At 44.8% G+C, this 17,831-nt stretch overlaps 2 protein-coding genes across 2 annotated transcripts; both read left to right on the forward strand.

The window, feature by feature from the left end:
* The first annotated feature begins 3,600 nt into the window (after positions 1-3,600).
* Positions 3,601-9,883, forward strand: LOC120708181 (protein PAT1 homolog 1-like). The gene is made up of 5 exons (XM_039993309.1): positions 3,601-4,216; positions 4,564-4,718; positions 5,775-5,831; positions 6,551-6,620; positions 7,017-9,883. The coding sequence occupies exons 1-5, from the start codon at positions 4,162-4,164 to the stop codon at positions 9,104-9,106; spliced, it is 2,427 nt and encodes an 808-aa protein (XP_039849243.1). The 5' UTR covers positions 3,601-4,161; the 3' UTR covers positions 9,107-9,883.
* Positions 9,884-11,538: 1,655 nt separating this feature from the next.
* On the forward strand, positions 11,539-15,776 carry LOC120708182 (lipoyl synthase 1, chloroplastic). The gene is made up of 7 exons (XM_039993310.1): positions 11,539-12,004; positions 12,161-12,342; positions 12,686-12,776; positions 12,870-13,027; positions 14,704-14,875; positions 14,962-15,072; positions 15,392-15,776. The coding sequence occupies exons 1-7, from the start codon at positions 11,705-11,707 to the stop codon at positions 15,470-15,472; spliced, it is 1,095 nt and encodes a 364-aa protein (XP_039849244.1). The 5' UTR covers positions 11,539-11,704; the 3' UTR covers positions 15,473-15,776.
* The last annotated feature ends 2,055 nt before the right edge of the window (positions 15,777-17,831 follow it).

Here is a 17,831-nt window from a genome sequence, read left to right on the forward strand (position 1 = left end):
ATCAAGAGGCCGCTAGTACAGAGAATCAGGACCTACTGTGACAGAACCGCCAAGTTAAACGGCTTAATTAAGCGTAATGGCCATCATTTGAACGCATCAGGCGCATTAGCTTAATTAAGTGTAACCTGACAGCCTGTTTACAACCCACAGGCCGATCGAAACACACCAGAAGTCTCGCGCGACGGCGAGCACAGACGGTACCAGCATAATATAATTTCACAAAAATAGATAATAACATAAATATTTACACAATAACTTTAAATTTAGAATTTACATAAAATAATTGACAGCAGCGGATGAGAATATGACCTGAGAGAAAGAAATTTGATTGAGAACCAGTAAAACAAAACGATAACTATGTACGTGTGAGGACGTCACATCGAGCCCACTGATGCGAATCCTGGTTAGCTTCTATACCTGAAACAGGGTAAACAACAAACCCTGAGTATACTAATACTCAGCAAGACTTACCCGACCAGTGGGTATAACTTAGCCCACATATCTAGACATGCAAGACATTTGGCTGGTGGTTATTTTGCATAAAAAGCTTCTAAAAGTAGATCCTTAATTTCAATATTTTAGCTCCAAGTTTCCATATGTTTAAACCATCAACTAGTATTTGCACCTTCTAAGCAACCATAGCTAACATTGAAATATTAAAACAAGATAATTAATTCCTAACCATCATTTAAATTCCATATAGCATCACTACGATGTGGTGCTGTGATCAAGGTGCTCATATCCGAGATGCGACGTACGGCGGATCGATCCGATTTAACCTTGCAAGGTGGACCTAACCAACACGGCACGTATTTGCCCCGTCGGACTATACATGCCAACCATTCCCCTCCCCGCCTCGAACTACAGAACCGCCCCACCTACATATAGTCAGCCGGGCTCAACGAGAGACCACCAAAAGTAAACATATGCATCCCAATTCTCCGCGACTACCCGACTCGCCCTAAGGGGTGGTGATGAAGTTCTGTACTTTCGAAACAAGGCAGTACTCGGATTACCGGTTTCGACTACCTCCTACTCCCGGCATGCGGTTAGTACAATTCAAACTCGATCACAGGGCCAGGCAACGAACGGTCCTTAACCGACACAGGCGGGGCTAACCTTTCCCCGCCCGGTCTCCATTTTCTTTTCCTTATCCAACCTATTCCAATATTCCATATACTCAAAATAACGAGATAACCTATATCTCGCGAGTGACCCGAAATCACTCGTCTTCTACCGAGTTCTATTAAGCATAGCATTTCTATCGTCCTCTATTTACTAGTATAACTCGAGGAGACCTAGGGATCATGCAACTAGGGTTTCAAATAATTCCTGAACCTAATGCACAAGTAATAGAAACATAATATAGGTGTCATAGTTTGAAATAAACAGATGTGCACCGGGGCTTGCCTGGGAATAACACTAGGTTAGTGTTAGTTAGAGAACAACTGCTCGGCGAGCATCTTCCTTCGGTCATGCACATCGGGATCCATCCATCCATCTTCAAGATGTGTCCACCATTCACCGTCTTCTGACTTGGCTTCAATGTCACATCCCTCACGTGGTTCATCTATCGTACCTAAATGAAATGCAATAATGCATATGTATGAATGCACAGAGGTACAATAGACAATGCATCAAAAAGAGCAAGCAAGACAGACACAAGGTCACGACTGAGCATCCATAAGCATGAGGTCATGAGCTAGCTTTAGCAAACATACAAATAATATCAAGCTTCAACAAGAGTTGCATGAGCAATATCTAACATGTTATACATGACTTATGATCACCAGAAAACATAGCATCCAACCCCAAATTAATTTATCTAAAGCCTTTCTTAATTTATTTAGATAATAAGACATATAGGCATATATATGATCATACATGTAAAGTGCACAATAAATTCTACCAAAATCACAGTAGATCACCAATACTCCTAATAGTCTACTGCATAAATTTCACATGCTCAGGTTTTATATTTTATTGATTATAAAACAGACAAATCTTTATTGCACTTAATCGTGTGAGAGCAAGTTAAATGTAAAACTTCATATTTTCTATAAACACATGGCCATATTATATTTTTTAGACCAAAATAACATCATATAAGGGCAATGGAATCACATTTTCCATTTTTACACATTTCTATTATTTATAAACTATTTACTTAGCATTCAACAAGTTAAATCAAAAACTCGGTCATACTACCCTCAATTAACTTGATATTTTTACCACAGTGCAAACATCACAATAATAGCCTACCAAAAAAATTTCATATCATTTAGAGCAATATAACTGCAGTTATGAAAAAGACAAGCAACACTAGCATTAAAACCTTAACAAGCATAAATCTATTTTTACAGCAAATATTTTCAACTAACACCCATCATATTATGATTCCACTGCATAGATCTACTCACAAGGATTCCAAAACATCTTAATTTGCTATTTTACGATTTTTCTACTATTTTCTATGGATTTTCAAAGTTTCAAGCGATTTAGTCCCTGAAATACTATTCATATGAGTCTATGACAATGCAGAAAACCCCCTGCACTTGTTTCAATTGCTGCACGAAGTCCCTAGTCGCGAGTTGAAGCAGAGCAGCAAGGGGAAACGACGATTCCGGCGATGGGGATGCTTCCCGGCGACGAGGGAGGGGTGGGGGAGTATGAGGGCGATGAGGACTACCTGTAGGTGGGCTTGGTTGGGGTTGGGGGCGACCGGAGAGGGCCGGCGACGGGAGCAGTACCACAGGCGGTGATGGCGGCGGCGCTCTCGCCGACGGCGAGGCGGGTCGACGACGGGGAAGCCATGGGAGGATTCATTAGGGTCGGACGGAGTAGGGGCGCTCGGCGGTGCGGCGCAGGGGCGCGTGCGCCCGGCTCGCGACGAGCAGCAGCATGCCGGCGGCGGCATGGCTCGGAAACGAGCGCGGAAACTCGTGGAACGCGCTGGAACGAGGAGAGCATGAGCATTAGTGCCTCACCTAGCTTCGATTTGAGCCGCTAGACGAAGAAAATGGTGGCCGGAGCTAGGAGTTCCACGTCGAGGTGGAGCTCGATGGCCATGGATGGCTGGCGGCCGGAGAATCCTTGTTTCCCGGCCGTGCGGCGGTCGGGCTCATGTCAGAGGGGCTGAGGAGGAAGCTAGAGAGGTGAGGGAGCTTCGGTTGGCGGCGATTTGAAGATGGTGGGGCGGAGGCCGGGGATTTGGCCGGTGGACGGGAGCCGCACGAGCTCATTCGAGCTCTGCTCGAGGAAGAAGAAAGGGAGAGGAAGGAGAGGGCAGTGGGCGAGCAGCAGCAGAAGGAAGGGGCAGCACGGCGGCAACGCGGGACACGCGGAACGCGCGCGTCGTTCGGCGGTGTCGTGGCCAAATTGGCCTTGGTGACCCCGGCAAATATCGGGGCGTTACACCTACTTTCACAGCCCATTAACAAGGCTCATCCTACCTTTAACCACTAACCAATCGCTAACCCAATGCCAAATCCACACCCAATACCACCATTAGCGAGACAAACAATCATAGAGGAGAGAGAAAGCATGGCACTGGAGAAGCAGAGCTAGATCAGCAGCCTCACCAACATAAAATAGATTAAGCTATCTTGTGAAATAACAACCACCCTAAAGAAAGAGAAAGAAAAAAGCACCATTCACACACAAATAAAAAAAGAGACAAATATGTGAGAATGAGATAGAGTGACATACAAGCCAAAGCCAAAGTCTTCTTCCTCCCTTTTATCCCTACTACTACTTCTTTAGCATCTCATCTACCACTCACTCACTCCCTCTCGCGATGCGTCTTTGGAATTTGAGACCCGATTTTCTTAAGCCCTGCTAGTACTACTACCTCAAAGGGGGAAATTCTTTTTTTTTTCTTGTCGGTTTTCATCCTAATAGTTTTCTCTGGGAGTCATAAATTCACCTGCCGCGTCTAGTATTTCGGAAATATTTTTATTTAAGGCAGGAGAGAGAAGGAGAGAGGCAGGGGGAGAAGTAAGAAGCAGCCGAGGCCGAGCTATCTCTCTCTCTTCCCCTCACCCAGCTCTCCAGATCCAAAGCCGGAAGGAAATCCCGCCAACAAGCCTTAGCCCTAGATGCGCGCCTCGGCCTGCTGCCGGCGCTGCTGCTGCTACTGCTTCTAGGATTATTCCTGCGGAGATGCTGGGCGTCGAGCCCGACGGCGGCGGCGGCGGCGCGCCCTCCTCCGCTGCAGGTGAGGCTTCTCGCCGCTGAATTTGCTGCGCTGGTTGGTTTCTCGCCTCGTTTGATCTGTTCGCCGGTTTGTTCGGTTGTTGTTGTTGGTTGGCTGGTTGTTGGTGCTGCTCGGGCCGATTTGGCTCTGTTCGGCGCCTCTGTTGCTGCGTTTCTGATGCGAATCTTCGAGCTCTGATGGAGAATTATTTCCGTGAAGCCTCTGGGTTCAGGAAGCTTGATAAAAAAGATCAATTTGTTTGCTGGAATTGTTTCCTTGCTGCGTTTAGTTCGTGTTTATCGCTGTAATCTGGGTTGAAAAAGTTGTCCCTTTCCGATTCTGAGATGATCTGACGTTTCTTGCTGCAGAGAATTTTGACGCCGGGCAGTACGCTTTCTTCGGGAAGGAGCCACTGGAAGGGTTCGAGCTCGGCGGCTTGGAGAACGCCGGCGGCGATGGCAATGGCGGTGGATTCGGTGGGCCAGAAGAGGGGCTGTATCGTCTCTCCTCTGTTGGAGAAGAGGTGCGGATTCGGGAGCCATCATGTCCACGTAGCGTCCATGTTTTGTTAGCGTTTGGTTCCCATGTATGCTTTATCTCTTTCTCGGTAGCACGTCAATTTTGCATGGACCCGGCGGATAGTGGAGGATTGGTGCGGGGAGCAATCCGGAATATATTCCTGTGGGCCGCAAAAGGGCAAAACATAGTGGAATTTAGGCTCTCATCAGTAGTGCTGCCGAAATTGGGCACTTGAGTGATTGTTGTGGAAAATTGCATACTTGATTGTAGCCACCCTTGATGTGTGGAAGGAATCATTTGGAGTTTGCTTAGTAGCACTAGAGCTTCATTGTTACTTGTTAGGATGGAGCAGAGATGGAAGTATTCTCGCACACATCTTTTTGTTAAACTGTTAAGACACTGCCTAGTGGCATTTAACATTGTAAATGTAGGATAAAAAGAATATTATAAATGTTTTTTTTTTCAGTAGAAAGGGTAGCGATACTGATTGTCTATTTGGATAAAGTGCCAATAGTGAAATAAATAGTGTTAACAGTGAACTTTCTATCACAAGCCTATTTTCGGAACCTTTGTGGCTTTTAAGTCAATTGCTGCCTGAGTCACACAAGTGTTCGAGATTTCGGTGGGGTTGGGCTTCTGGAATGCTTTTCATTGTGTTGCTCTACCCCTAGATACCATTTTAGGGCACATATTTCTGCATTTTGGAATCCATAATAGATTGCAAAGATAACCATAATGACTCATTACACAATCAATTAGTTAGTTTGTGATAATGTTGCTGTTGAACAATCTAGATGCTATTGTTGGTAGCTAATGACAGTTAACATGGCTTACTGTTGGTAGGAGTTATTTTCTTCGAGTTAACGAGCACATCTAAACTGTTACTTCAAGTCATATGATGCATATGATGATCTTGTTGGTGGGGCACATGCATGTGTAACTCGAATCACTCCCTATACACATCTTTTAGTGCTTTCATTTCTCCTTCTCATTCTGAACTCTGAAACTCAATATTCATATGCTCGCGAAGTGTTTTAATTCCAACTATTGCACTATGTAGGTGGACGATCTCAGTAACTTGTCCGACATTGATGATCTTGCAAGCACCTTTGCTAAGGTATGTTACTTGTTGCTTCATTGTTTCATTTGGAGATTCCTGCTATGGAACTTATCCTGTGTCTGGATTTTATGTACTTGCTACCTTTCCTCTGGATAGAGGTCTTTGCATGTTTGCTTTGACGTGCTGCGGCTGTTGCTCCTTTTTCCTTTTTACGTAGCAGATTTTTCTGGGCCATTATGCGTTGTCATACTTACACGAGTAGATAGCCCTCATTCTTTCACGATTCAAAATGTCATCGAGGTTATCAAAATGATGTTAGGAGAACAGATGTAAATATTTTATTAATGGAATCAACTTGAGTTCCCAATGTAACTTGAAAGCACAATTCAAAAGCAACCATTGTGGTTAATGGTATTCATTGAAGTTTTCGCTATCACCATAGCAGGCAGATGTTTATTAGGCAGCGTACCAGTGAGGCAGTGCCCCCAGCTATGCGGGATAATGACACAGCTTAGACACATATATATAGTTCTTTTGGCGTGACAATGACACGAATCATGATCTACGATCAAAGCTTAGGTTCCACTTAAGGTCTTTTTGCCCCTAAATTCCTAGGCTGTGGTGATGGAACATGTTTTGGGAGGCTGTTATTGTTTTCTAAGGATAATCTTGTATAAGGATTGCTTTGTCTTAGCCTTTACTTTTGTGCTTGCTTACTGTTATGCTTTGTTTCTGTTACTTGACACACACTGAGAATTCACATGTTTCACTGGCAGTTGAACCGAACCATCAGTGGAACCCGGAATCCTGGTGTCATCGGGGACAGGCGATCCATTTCAAGAGGGAGTGAGTGATATTTCTTCCCTTATAGCATTCTGGTCTGAAGTTTAATACTGTGGGCCTGGGGTTAATTTGTGGTATGATCTGGTATGAAGCCTGATGCTCAAACTTTAGTGGTTTCAGAATCATCAGTTCATTGTTGACTTATATATGTGCCGTCATCAGATTTTTGTGTATATATATATATAATATTTTCTCGGTGTATTTTTCTTAACATGGGTATTTGGGAATTTAAGAGTATATCATGTCAAGCGTCTGATATAATCATAGCCTTCAGAAATTTTTTGTAGAATTATCTGTCAGTGTGCCGTGTTATATTTTGTTTAAGATTTCATGTTTCCTCAAAGTTCAATGTGTGCCTAAGTTTCAATTTTTCACTGAACCGTGCAATAACTTTTTCAGGTTCTTTAACTGTTGATTGGGCTGAGGATGCAGATTATTCAAACTGGGTAGATCAGGATGTATTTGAAAATGAGGAATTCCAGGAAAGTAAAAGATGGTGGTCATCGAATTCTTCAGTTCAGCAAGGGGACTCCAACTCCAGGCCACTAAGCCGAACATCTTCCTATCCTCAGCAGCCACTGCAGCACCGGTCAAGTGAACCTATCGTTCTCCCGAAAACCACATCATTTACCTCCTTTCCACCACCAGTTGGTGGTGGCAGTAGATCACCCTACCCTGCTCAAGGCCTTACACGTCATGGGAGTATTCCATCAATTGGTGCTGGGCTCCAAATGGGTTCGCCAAGCATGTCACTTTCTGCTTCTCCATATCATATGGTTGGACCATCTCATGGGCTACCATACACAGGAGGCATGCCTTATGGAGCTCTTAACCTGCCTGTAAACAATCCAATGCAAAGTGATTGGCCAAACCAAGCTAACCCTTTCCCCGGGGAGCATCTTAATCTACTGCCCAACTTATTACATAAACAATTATCGCTTCCTAATAGCCCAATGTCATCGCTCCTATTTTCTCAGCATCAGCAGAGATTGGCACAGGTCCAATCATCCCATCAGAATTACCTCAATATACCGCCACACCTGTTATACCCCCACCACTCTGCAGAGGTAATAGGCAGGTTTGATTCTGTTGGCAGTTCTCATTCATCAAGAGACAAGAGATCAAGGTCAGGAAGGGGAAAACATAATATTCGCTTCTCTCAACCACCATCTGATACTGGTAGCCAGAATGGTGATAGTGGAGGTATAAAGTTTAGATCCAAGTACATGTCATCTGAAGAGATCGAATCAATTCTGAGAATGCAGCATTCTGCAAGTCACAGCAGTGATCCTTATGTTGTTGATTACTACCATCAAGCTTGTATGGCTAAAAGGGGTGCCACTTCTAAGCAAAAGAATAACTTCTCCCCAGCATCAATGAAAGACTTACCATCCAAGTCTCGATCCAGCAGTGATCAGCACACATATCTTCAGGTTGATGCTCTTGGAAGAGTGTCTTTCTCTTCCATACGTAGGCCTCGGTCTCTTCTTGAAGTTGACCACCCTTCATCCGTTGATGGCTCTCATGATCAGAAGTCCACTATGAGGCCCCTGGAGAAAGAACCAATGCTGGCAGCAAGAGTGACTGTGGAAGATGCCATTTGCCTTCTTCTTGAGGTGGATGACATTGACCGGCTGTTGCAGTCTAGCCAGTCACAGGACAACAGTTTCCAACTGAAGCGAAGACGGCAAGTCCTCCTTGAAGGTCTAGCTGCATCACTTCAGCTTGTTGACCCTCTCGGACCCAGCAAATCTAGTCATTCATCTGGGTCAGCCCTGAAGGATGATGTTGTTTTTCTTCGTATTGTTTCTCTGCCCAAAGGACGTAAGTTTTTAGCACGTTACCTTCGGCTTCTTGTCCCTGGCAGCGAGCTGACCCGGATAGTATGCATGGCTATTTTTCGCCATCTGAGGTTCTTGTTTGGGGGTTTGCCATCAGACTCTAGTGCAGCAGAAACTACAATTGCTCTCGCAAAGGCTGTTTCGTCTTGTGTGCATCACATGGAACTTGGTGCTCTTAGTGCGTGCCTTGCTGCTGTTGTCTGCTCATCAGAACAGCCACCTCTCCGCCCTCTTGGTAGCTCTGCTGGTGACGGGGCTTCTCTAATTATTAAATCAGTTCTGGATCGAGCAACTGAGTTGCTGACTGATCATCATGCTGCAGCCAGCTACACTGTGCCGAACCGAACTCTCTGGCAGGCATCATTTGATGCTTTCTTTGGGCTACTAACAAAATACTGTGTTAGTAAGTTCGAAAGTATTCAGCAGATGTTTGTCTTGCAGGCACCTACCCCAGTAATTGGACCTGAGGCTTGCAAAGCTACTAGTAAGGAGATGCCTGTTGAGCTACTTCGTGCAAGCCTTCCTCATACAAATGAGCAGCAACGCCAGAGGCTTCTTGATTTTGCTCAAAGATCCATGCCGGTAACAGGTTTCAATCCCCCGGGTACTAGAGGTGGACACATCACTTCAGAATCTGTTCCTGGTTGATGTAACTGAAAGACAGACCGCAAGGCCAAAGAGTCAATGCTGTAAAACATCGATGCAATGCTCTTCAGATGGTAATTCTTGTATCTGAAGACATGCATGCCCCATCATAAGTTGTGACCAAGCTTGGAGAAGTTTCATTGGCTCAGGAAATTAGCCTTCACTTCAGGTTGTGACGTAAGTTTAGGTTTCAGAGTAATCCAATAGACCGATAATCTCCCTTCTGTGGGTCATTTAATATAGCACCCACCTGATGATTATAACTATGCATGTATGTACCTATACTGTTGTAACTCTGTGCAGTGTTGAAACTGGTCGTCATATGGGGCAATTTAGTTTTTAACATTTATCTTCTCCAGCGAAGAAGACCAGTAGTGGGCGTAGTTTTTAGCCTGCGAAGAAGACATCCGGCTGGCAGGCGCATTTGCATCCCTCTGTCTAGCAGTGGTTGTACAGGTTGGGTAGTCAGGGACTTTCTGCCTGTTCTTTTTTACGAGTGGAAGGTGCCCAGTCATATTGTGGTCTGGTGTCTTATTTACTTCAGTTAGGGCAAAGTGTGTTCGAATAATGGATCACTCTTGTTAGGCTTCTGAAAAATTACTCTCTTCTAGCTGCCCTTCATCCTTCTAAGGTTTCAGGATAGTGTATGATCCAGATACCCACTGATATTGTTGTAGTGGGACTCTGGAACCAAGTGTACCCTTACTACATTTCTACATTTGATGTTCATCATAGGTAATTGAACTCAGTTTGCTTTGTATTGATCCTACTATTGAGCCACCACAGTTTTTTCTTCTGACGTAACGTAGTCGGCAAGGGACTATTTTGCTGCTAGTCTGGATGCAAATGCATAGTTTTGATTTTTCTTTGTTGATTATGCTTTCATTGTGTTCCGCTATTTTTCTAGCGGAATGTGGAGCTGTCTGCCTTTCGTAATTTGTGTGGTTTTCAGAAGGTTATTTGTTGGGTCCATGTAATTGTAACAGCGTGATGTGGGGGAAAAAAAGTTGATGCCTTATTGACTGCTTCATTGGAATGAGCCAGTGAGTTACAGTTGCTCTCGTGCTACTTTTCGAACTACGATTTGCCTTTTGCATTGCTATCTGACTCTTGTCTCATCCTGGCGTTCTATGCTCATGCCAAATGTTTTTGAAAGAGATTTTTTTTTCATATTTGAAGTATTAAATATAGACTAATTATAAAATTAATTACAGAACTCATCTGAAAATTACGAGACAAATTTATTAAGACTATTAGTCCGCCATAACACACGTTTACTATAGGAATTACTGTAGTAACTAGTGTCTAATTATGATCTAATTAGGTTGATTAGATTCGTCTCGCAATTTACAAGCAAATTATGCAATTAGTTTTTTATTTTGTCTAAATTTAATACTCCATGCATGCATGTGCTACACACATTTGATGGGATCATTTTAAAATTTTGAATTTTGTATCTAAACCAGACAAGGCTTGTGCTTTGTCAACTCCTGCATCTCTGACAATGTCGAGGCGAAACACCTACGTTCCAGACGGCTCCAAGTTTAATTAGATGGAAATTCAGCTATCAATATCCCATTTCTGATAACTTTGTTCAACAACTACAACCCTTTTCTTCAGGGGCGAAGCTATAGTCTAATTAGGTGTGCAGAAAAGTAGTGATTATGTTCAATTTTTTCACTACATTTACACCCTCATAATTCAACTCTATGCGCTCACGAGACAAATGCACCCTCTCCAATTCGTTCAAACTTCGCCACTGCTTTTCTTCCCGTCTTTGGCCAATGCAAGAGCCTTTTACCTACATGCCATTATAAAAGATCATGTTACTTCTATGCCATCGAAATTTTAAAATGTTCCTCCATACCATTGAACAAAGTTCCTTTTACCTGGGTGCCATTGCCGTCAAATTCACCCCTAACATCAGTTAACTTGCTGCGGAAAAGACCATTTTGCCCTTGCTTGTAGAATGCAGCAATTTTACTATTTTTCACTCTAGTGGCATTGTACAGGAACACAGGTTATAACCAATAATGTGATGAGGGTGTAATTTTCATGTGCAAACATATAACCTGTGTTTCTGTACAATGCCACTAGAGTGAAAAATAGTAAAATTGCTGCATTCTACAAGCAAGGGCAAAATGGTCTTTTCCGCAGTAAGTTAACTGATGTTAGGGGTGAATTTGACGGCAATGGCACCTAGGTAAAAGGAACTTTGTTCAATGGTATGGAGGAACATTTTAAAATTTCGATGGCATAGAAGTAACATGCATCTTTTATAATGGCATGTAGGTAAAAGGCTCCCAATGCAATGTAGATTTTTGGTCGAATTCGTTGCATATCAGCCCATACGCAGTCTTTGACCAAAACGGACCAAAACCATCCTTGGTATCATCGCCTCCCTCATATTTGATTCCCATTTTACCCCTGCCTTCCGAAACCATCCAGGTGTGGTTACTGGTTCGCCCTCGAACCAGGGGTAAAACGGCGACACAAACCTCTCCCATCGCTCGCTTCGAACCCATCGCCACCGCGGCCAGCCTACGCCCCCACACCAGCACGAGGCCGCGAAATCCGGCGGCCCCGATTCCGCCGGCCGCGATGCAGAACTCTCTCGCGCGGCCGCTGCGTCCACCGGTATGGGTTGGTCGCGGTGGGAGCGGCGACCCGCGCGGCTCGGTCTCCGTGGTGCGGTGCCGCGCCGAGGCGGCGCCGCCGGTGGGCACGGCGGCTAGGGCGCCGGTGGGGCCGTACACCGGGAGGGACCCCGAGGTGAAGAAGCCCGCGTGGCTGCGGCAGCGGGCGGCGCAGGGGGAGAAGTACGCGCGCCTGCGGGAGTCCATCGGCGAGCTCAAGCTCAACACCGTCTGCGTCGAGGCGCAGTGCCCCAACATCGGCGAGGTACGAACGCGCACCGACGCTTCGCTTTCACGCAACGCGATCGTATCAGCGAGCCTAGTTTGAGCTGATCCCGCTCAGCGATTTCTACTGGAGGAGTGCTTTGGTGTTCTGTGTGGAGCACTGGGCTTGACTGTATCAGTTGGTTTTGGAGCGCAGTGTTGGAACGGAGGCGGAGGGGCCGGCGGGGAAGGGGATGGCATCGCGACGGCCACGATCATGGTGCTCGGCGACACTTGCACGCGCGGCTGCCGGTTCTGTGCTGTGAAGACCAGCAACAAGCCGCCACCCCCTGATCCCCTGGAGCCTCTGAACACGGCTTTGGCTGTTGCAAGCTGGGGGTATGATCTCTAGTAGCCCTGCCTGGTTGACTATCAGTAAATTATAAACCGTTGGCATCTCGAATTTTTGAGCTACTGATTGATGCAATTGTAACTGGTAGTATCAAGGGAGAACTAGAAGCTAACCAGAGATCGGACCAATCCGGCCTGAGCTGACAGAAATTTTTTTATCTTATGGTTTATCGCGGAAGTTTAAAAACTAATGGTCGTGATTAAATTTAATTATAGGTGATTAACACCTGAGGTGTTACAGAACTGACAATGCATTGCAGTTAAATACGATTACATAGCTGCTTATGTGCTACGATTACATTATTGATCTGAGGAATTCTGTTCTTTCCAGAGTAGATTATGTTGTGCTAACCAGCGTCGATAGAGATGACTTACCTGACGGTGGAAGTAGCCATTTTGCTCAGACAGTGAAAGCTTTAAAGGTCTGCCTTATCCCATATATTTTGGTGCAAATTACTTAGTTGTTGAACTTGGATAAAAGTAATGTGCTGATGTTTTCTGAATCTTCTATTCAGGAACTCAAACCTGGGATACTGGTGGAGTGCTTAACCTCTGATTTCCGAGGTGACCTGGAAGCTGTCTCATCTTTGGCAAACTCCGGTCTAGATGTCTATGCGCACAACATTGAAACAGTGAGGAGTCTACAGCGAATTGTGAGGGATCCTCGAGCAGGGTAATGTACTTAACTGACTTTAGTGCCATAATTCAGACTAGTTAGAATACCATGTCATAGAAATTTGGAACGCCAGTGACTCAATTTTTACAAATAACTTTTAAGACTATCAGATTACTATCAATTGAATATTCTGAAACACCTAAAGTTCAAACAGTCACAAGTTCTAGACTTCTCGGCGTTAACCATTAATGCTGTGCTATTCTTGACTAGAAGGCACATCTATATTTCAAACGGTCACTAGTTCCGTACTCTTAGTAATTCAACAATGTGCCGTGCTCGGTTGAGAATTCTATCCCAAAAAGGGCAACTCAATATGATTTTTTCCCCACTTGTACATATGGGTGCATGTGCTATGATCATCATCAACGTGCCTTGAGTGATGCAAACTTTGAGAACTCAATGACCAACCAATCTTCTACTCATTGCAATTTCCTTTCACCATCAACTGTTTTATTTGATTCAGCGGAATGGCATAGTAATTTCAACATCTGATGTTTCTTATGAGAATAGTCTGTGGAGTCCTGGCTGAAACTGGCCTAACAAAGGCAAATGGACGTTTGCCTTGTTTGCTGCAGGATTCTAGCACTTCCATCAATTGATAACATGACTGTACATTTGCATTGTGATCAGATTCAGGCTATTTATGTGTTTTAGTTCACGGTCCATCTTAAATAGTTAAAATTGTTCTTTGAGCAACCATGGGTCTAAATCTTCCCAGCTCTACCAACCTGAGTAATACTGGAATTATTAGGTCGCAACTGCTGCTGCTAAAGCCATAAATGTGTTGTTGTGTGAAGGTGGTGTGTTGCACAATATACAATAAGAAATATGTAGATATAATTTTCTCTAAAATCTCCTTGCAAGCTTAAATTAGGATCAGAGTTTTAAAAGTCTATTCTAGTAATTTCAGGTTGTTAGTTTTTAATCTTGGTCAGATTTTAATCTTTGAAGTTGATTTTGTTAACTACAATGCTCGAGCATCTCCAACAGATTACTCATCCCTCTCCCCCTCTGTAACCCCGATACTTCAACATGACCCCGTATCACGTATCCGATACGTATCCGCGTATCCATATCCGATACTCCGATACACCTTTGTACCTTTAAGTTTTGCAGAAATTTGACGTATCCACGTATCCGTATCGGGCCGATACTGATACGCCTATCCGTATCGGTGCTACATAGCTCTCCCCAATGCCAAAAAATTGATGTTTTGGTGATTGAGTTGCTCCAGCAGATTACTAATCCAATCCCCATTACCTAAAAGTTTTTGGTAATCACCAAAACACACCTCCCTCTCACCTAAATGAACGGGATTTGCCCTCTACCCTATTCTTGGTGATTGGGTTTTGGTAGTTTGCTGCAGCAACCATTACCAAAAATACAAAAGTAGTTATTGGTAATGGAGAGAGAGAGAGAGAGAGAGAGAGAGAGAGAGAGAGAGTATGTTTTGGGTATGGGGTATAAGTAATCTGCTGGAGATGCTCTCTCATTGTGTTTTTTCTGACCTGATGTGTCTCATTTGAGTCACAGAATCTATTGAAGATCTCAACGATAATGCTGATGGCATTATTCACAGAAGTAGTGGCAATTAGTATCTTCTGGCTGTGCTATATGATGTACCATGTTCTCTAAGATTGTTAGCATTTCTTCTGCCGTCTCATTTTTTGCAGATATGATCAGAGCATGGCAGTTCTCAAGCATGCAAAAAATTGCAGGGAGGGCATGATTACAAAGTCTTCAATCATGCTTGGTCTTGGAGAGACTGATGAGGAGGTGAGACAAACCATGATGGACTTACGGGCCATTGGTGTTGATATTCTTACTTTGGGCCAGTATTTACAGGTTAGCCCCGTACCCACAGCATATTCCCATTGAGTCCAGTTATCCCTTCTTCCTTTGATTAATGTTGGCAAGACTTGATGTCACAGCCAACAGAAAGACATTTAACAGTAAGGGAGTATGTGACTCCTGAGAAGTTCCAGTTTTGGAAGGAGTATGGAGAGTCGGTGGGTTTCCGTTATGTTGCCAGCGGACCCTTGGTAAGTGATGCATATGTTCTGGTTACTCTCTTCAGTTGTTCCCTGCATATGGAAAATAAATAACTACCAATAAGAGACTGTATATGCCACTACTCTGAACAAAATGGGACTATAATGCATATCTGAAGTTCTGCAGATCAAGAGTACTCGCAGAACAATATATGTTTGATTTCCCAATCATAACAATCAATCAAGAATATAGTTTGCTGCTAAGTTTTCAGATCATTAATTTGTGTGGAACATTTACCATGCTGTTGTTTGTTACTGCTAATACCAGCAACTTGCAATAACTCACTATATGTCACGTGACTTCAATCAGGTTCGGTCTTCATACCGTGCAGGAGAGCTCTTTGTCCAAAATTTGGTCAGAAATAGCAAAACGGCATCTTCCTCGTCTTAACCAAATATCTTCTGCTGAAGCAATCCCTGGGATCCATACATACTGTACGTTAAGAGCAACAAAACAAGAGTAGGACGGCATAATTATTCGATTCCCATGAAAGCTGAGGCCCAGCTTTTCTTTTCTTTCGGGATATTGCATGCACACTTTTGCTCTCTGCTGTAGTTGCCCCTGTTGAATAGAGAAAAATGAGGATACCAAATCTTTTCTGTATCATTTACTTTGACACCATATACGGAAAGCTGTTCGAAAATAGTCCATATGAGACTGTCTCCTAGTTGTGGATGACAGAATGCTTTGTTCATCATTTGCTCAAAAAAGAAAAGAAGGAAAAGCTGAAGAAAAAGAGGGGCGTCTCGTTATTCTCATGTCCGCGGCTTCCCTAGTGTACTCGAATCATGACAAGCAGATGAGCTGCGCCTCATGATAAACTTGCCGAGCTGCCGGAACTCATGAGATGCTCTGCATCTCCGTCCGCACTCGGTGCTGCGAATCATGCGCTCCAGTGCGATGAAAGCCGCATGGTTTCTGAGCTTAAAACAAGATGAGAATACTCAAACAGCCAGCAGTATTACAGGAGTTGGATTCAGGTGTAATAAAAGAAACGAAATAGAAGATTGGAAGGCGAGAAAAGCGCGCGATTTGCACAGCAAACTGCAGATCCTGGAGGAAAAGAAGCAAAACAGCCGTAACATTCACTCCTCGCCCCCGCCACGCGCGACAGGCGTGCGAATACCCGGGAAAGTGGCGCGGCGTCGCTGCACATGTAGCGCCATTGTTCGGCCCCGGTGCGCTCCAGATCTGTGTCACCCAGCCTCCCACAGTGCCACGGGGGCACGGCCACATAGGCACGACGGATTCGCAGAGCCTTTGGTTGCATCCGGTGCGCACCGTAAGGGTGGAGACCAAAAGGCAGAGCACGGGAAAACAATCCTACGCCGGGGCAAACACGAACCACCATGGACCGTGTGCCCACACACCGGTCAAACTTCTCGAGCAGTTCTCGTCTTGGCTCTGACCTGCTTCGGGTGTGTTTAGATTCTCGAAGCACTTTTCGTTTTCGTTTGTTTGTGGTAATTATTGTCCTACTATGATCTAACTAGGCTCAAAAAATTCGTCTCGCAACGTACATCAAAACTATGCAATTAGTTTTTTTATTTATCTACATTTAGTACTTCATGCATGGGTCATTTGTTATATTTAATGTTTCGATGTGATTTTGATGTGATGGAAAGTTTGAATTTTGTGGGGGTTTTTGGATCTAAACACACCCTTCCTCTCGCCAGCTGCACTCGTGAGTCATGAGCCATGAATCCTGAATGGTCGGTGCCCCACTCCTCGCGACCTGTCAACTTCACATAGACCTGCTGTTATCCTGATTGGTCCCAGGACCGGCGAACTGGACCGAGGTCCTGTTTAGTTGTCTTCAAAATTCTAAAACTTTACAAGACTCTTCGTAACATCGAATGTTTCGACGCATGCACGAAGTATTAAATGTGGCTAAATAAAATAACTAATTACATAATTTGTCTATAATTTGCGAGACGAATTTTTTAAGTCTAATTAACCCATGACAAAATAATAATTACCAAATATAAACGAAAATGCTACAATATTTTACACTCAAAAATTTACGCATCTAAACAAGGCCCCAAGCTGAAACTGCTAATCCCCACATGCGAAGCCGAATAGGTGATGACAGACAGTGGCATCAGGTCGCCATTCTTCTTTTTTTCAGCGAGAATTCAGTTGGATTAAAGCTGCGCGGATCCGGTCACTGCCTTACCCTTCGACCCGCTCGTCCGCTTGCGATCCCGGGCACTCCAAATCCACAGGACCACGACACAATTCGTACCAAACAAAAGATCTGGCCCGGGCGATGGTCCACACCGTCCCCGGCGTGGTCAGCTAGCCCGTGATGCGACGGCATGCCAGAACCCGTCTGTTTCGCCTGAGAAATCGCTATCCGGCAGAGCTTCCCCCGGCCGCGCCGCAAGACCCAAGATTTGCCAGCGTACGCGGCCGCGAGCCGGATGGAGGCGCGGCGCCCCCACATGTACGCAGTACGCGGTCCTCTCTCTCCCAACAGGATGCGCGGCAAAATCTGGCCTGCCCGTCCGGCCCGGCCAGACCCTGCCCGGGCTCACGGGCGCTGGGCGGCGCAACCAATGGCCGTGGGAGAAGCCAAGGACGCAGGATTTTGCGTGGTACTTGCTCCCAGACTGTAAATCAGCGTACGTACACGGGACCCTGTGTCCACGTCCACTGGACACGTCCTCAGTGTCATGACTTCGCTGCCGCCGCCTCCAGTTTGTCACGAGACCGCCGGTGTATCACCGGGTGCCGTCCTGTTTCTAGA

Source organism: Panicum virgatum, chromosome 5K (genome assembly GCF_016808335.1).
Source record: "Panicum virgatum strain AP13 chromosome 5K, P.virgatum_v5, whole genome shotgun sequence".
Classification (NCBI taxonomy): Eukaryota; Viridiplantae; Streptophyta; class Magnoliopsida; order Poales; family Poaceae; genus Panicum; species Panicum virgatum.

Coding starts and splice junctions, on each gene's coding strand:
- LOC120708181 (XM_039993309.1), top strand. CDS start 4,162: ATGCTGGGCGTCGAGCCCGACGGCGGCGGCGGCGGCGCGCCCTCCTCC. Junction 4,217..4,563: donor CGCGCCCTCCTCCGCTGCAG/GTGAGGCTTCTC, acceptor TTCTTGCTGCAG/AGAATTTTGACGCCGGGCAG. Junction 5,832..6,550: donor TTGCAAGCACCTTTGCTAAG/GTATGTTACTTG, acceptor TTTCACTGGCAG/TTGAACCGAACCATCAGTGG.
- LOC120708182 (XM_039993310.1), top strand. CDS start 11,705: ATGCAGAACTCTCTCGCGCGGCCGCTGCGTCCACCGGTATGGGTTGGT. Junction 12,005..12,160: donor AGTGCCCCAACATCGGCGAG/GTACGAACGCGC, acceptor TTTGGAGCGCAG/TGTTGGAACGGAGGCGGAGG. Junction 14,876..14,961: donor CTTTGGGCCAGTATTTACAG/GTTAGCCCCGTA, acceptor TTGATGTCACAG/CCAACAGAAAGACATTTAAC.